Source organism: Cibotium barometz, chromosome 38, assembly GCF_041138505.1.
Source record: "Cibotium barometz isolate CiBa-2024 chromosome 38, ASM4113850v1, whole genome shotgun sequence".
In the NCBI taxonomy this organism is placed as follows: domain Eukaryota; kingdom Viridiplantae; phylum Streptophyta; class Polypodiopsida; order Cyatheales; family Cibotiaceae; genus Cibotium; species Cibotium barometz.
The window spans coordinates 16,289,324-16,292,580 of NC_141083.1; the positions used below are offsets into that span (position 1 = coordinate 16,289,324).

At 41.7% G+C, this 3,257-nt stretch overlaps 1 protein-coding gene across 1 annotated transcript; it reads right to left on the minus strand.

Moving 5' to 3' along the window:
- Window positions 1-742: 742 nt before the first annotated feature.
- On the minus strand, window positions 743-2,980 carry LOC147616395 (uncharacterized). The gene has a single exon (XM_086777465.1). The coding sequence runs from the start codon at window positions 2,746-2,748 to the stop codon at window positions 985-987; it is 1,764 nt and encodes a 587-aa protein (XP_086633591.1). The 5' UTR covers window positions 2,749-2,980; the 3' UTR covers window positions 743-984.
- Window positions 2,981-3,257: the final 277 nt, after the last annotated feature.

Here is a 3,257-nt window from a genome sequence, read left to right on the forward strand (position 1 = left end):
TATATGTATGTGTATGTGTGTATACACACACACTCACACACACACACACATTTGTAAATATATATATATATGTATATGTATACACACACACATATATATATATATATGTATATGTATATGTGTATATGTATACACACACACACACACACACACACACACACACACATATATATTTATGTACACACATATAACATGTATATATGTATGTGTATACATACATACATACATATATATATATATACATGTTTATATACATACATATTGATATATACATGTGTGTGTACACATACACATATGTGTGTGAGTGTGTAAGTAAGGTGTACATAAATATATATACACATATATTTAAAAAATATGCATATATATACACGAACACACAGATATGTATATGTATGTGTATGTGTATTACAAACACACACATACATATACATATGTGTGTGTGTTTGTATATATATATATAAAGGCCCATAACTTAGTAACCTTAATGCACCAAGTGCCATGCAGTTGTAAAGCAAAAGTGTGTGCATGAATGATGTACCCGCTCAACTGGCACACTCACAAGGGGAGGGGGAAAGTGTCGAACCTCTCCTCTTATCAAAGTGAGCAAGCACAACAAAATAAAAATTTCCCATTTTCCGAGTGATCGCTTAACAAAACCTTTTTGGAAAAAAAAAAGCATGTAAAAAATTTGCCTTGAAAAAACAAAGCATGAAAAAAAATTGCTTTTGCGACGGTACCATACTAACGACAATATTTCTTCCTTTTTGTACACGGCCAAATGTTTACACGAATCACCGTAGCTCTTTTTACTTAAGAGCTGCTTAATCTATACTTAAAAGTTCTTAAGAATGGACTGCTCCCAAGAACCCATTGAAGAGAAGGGCTGCAATATATTAAGGTCTGGCAATTTATAGGTATGAAACTGCTGAGTTCATGATAGGCTTAATAAGGGTGTTATTAATCATAGGATAGGAATTTGATTAATTAAGAGACAGACTGCAATGGCTTAGACAGGGTTGTGATAGTCCTATAGCTTTTAGAGGAGAAGCCCAAGCAGCCAAGCAAGCCCTGTTTGTATGGAAGAAAGGTCCGCTTTCTGAGCTCTTCTGTGTGGGCTCTCTGCATAGTGTAATGGAGAGCATAAGGGCCCTTAGTTGCTTTGTGGGCACTGAGCTTCCCCCTGCTGCTGTTCCCTGATGATGATGATGATGAGGATGATGAGGATGATGATGATGGTAATGTTGCTAATGTTGGCACATTAGATCTAGAAGCCGGTGAATTAGCACCTCTTACCTTTGCATTATCATTTACATTAAGACCTCTAATCCTTGCATTATCATCCATGTTGACACCTCTATACTTTGCATTATCATCCATATTGACTCCTCTTACCTTTGCACTATCATCCATATTAGCATCATTTGCTTCTTCCATAGAACTGCTGCAGCTAGAGCGCCCCGAGCTTCTGAGGCTAGTTGGGTTGCTAGATCTGCTAGGTTCTGCAGGTAGATCATTGGTGCTTTTCCTGTGAAAAAAACCCTTGAGACTCCACCTCTTCAAGCCCTTTGATGAACTTGCACCATTCCTTGCCTTAATCTCCTTCTGATTATGATGATTATCTTTAATCTCATCCATAAATGAATCATTTGAGCTTGAATTAGACTTGGAAGAACGCTCATCCCAGTGGAAAATCCTCAATGTTGGAGAAGAAGACTGAGTCCTGCTATGATGTCCATGAGAGGCTCTAGTATTCTTATTGGCATTCTTGGCCATCCCCTCCATAGCAAAATCATCACTGCTCTTTGCCATCTTCTCCATAGCTGCAAGATAAGGATCAGATGCTGTGCCTGCAGGGTTAGAGATCCCACGTAGAACCCGTTGGAGGCCGAATTTGCGTGGGGAGCAAGGCGACTGAGGTGCCGAGAGAGAGGTTAATGATCTGCAGCTATGCTTGACCTGTACTGCTTCATCTTTGATGAGCTGCCTCACAGGTATCATGGGGTTGTCGAGGTGAGGAGGGGGTAGGATGGGCCATGTTTGTTGCTCTCCATGAACTGCCTCATGATGCCTAGGATTAGCATAATCGAGCTCATAATTAGGGCCAGGGTTATCATAAGCATGATGCTTAAAAAAAGAAGATGATGAGGATGATATGGGTGTGGGAGACATGGGAGGTTCTTCCATCTCGGAGAAACGCGCGCTAAACTCAAACTCTGAGCTACCAGAGAGCAAAATGGAGCTTGAGTCTTCTTCAGCTTCACAGTTGGCCCTTGTTTGAGGAGTCCCTGGTATCTCCTCCCAAGCTGCAAAAGGTGGTGCAGATGCATAGAAATTGACATGATCCTCTATGTCTAGCCTTCTCTGAGCTTCATGCCTTGTAGCATCATTCTTCATGGGGTGTGGTTGTGGAACCCAGTCAGTGCTACTATCATCCCTCATTTGCAGTGTTACTTGAGCAGAATTGGGGCTACCACCATCGTTTATATGCAGTCCTTTGTGAGCCCAATGTTTGGGGCTACCATCTTCATTATCCTGCATCTGCAGTGCCCTTTGAGCCCAAGTTGGGCTTGTGGGCGCACTGAAATAGAAGCCTTTTATTCTGCTTGGACTGGAAGGAGCACTCACAAAGGGAGTGGAGGTGGTGCTAGAAATGCGACTGTACAGGAATCGATCATGGTGACTAGGGTCTGGGAAGGCGAATCGAGGGGGTGAATCTGCAAGGGTTGGGAAAGTGAGAGTGTCTTGCATTGTAGAGTTCGGCGCAGTACTGCAAAACGTGCAGAGGCGGAGGTGATGGAGTTGTCCAGTGGAGCTGTGTGTGTGTGAGAGAGAGAGAGAGAGAGCTTGCCTGCAGCAAGGTGAGAGAGCGACCAAGGTGAAGCAGAAGATAAGAAGGAGAGCAATTCAGAGGATTAGACTGTAGAAGAAAGGTAGCTGAGTAAGAGTGCACGTACAAGACTGTATACTGCAGATGACACAAGCCCTGATACAAACGTACAAGGAAAAGAGATTCATATTTCACTATGCTCCAGGCGGCTAAATAAGGTTGCATGGCAACATTAGCAATTAAATTCTAAACTGCACATGTAAATTGAAAACTATGCCAATGCGCCAAAGCCTTAAAAAAAATTAAACACACAATATTCTTTGAGAAATTACACACATGTACACATGTACATTGACAACTATGCCAGTGGGCCATAGCCTAAACACACACACACACACACACACACACACACACAACATCTTTGAGAAAT

Bases quoted from the DNA above. Each gene is read 5' to 3' on its own strand.
- LOC147616395 (XM_086777465.1), bottom strand. From the start codon at position 2,748: ATGCAAGACACTCTCACTTTCCCAACCCTTGCAGATTCACCCCCTCGA.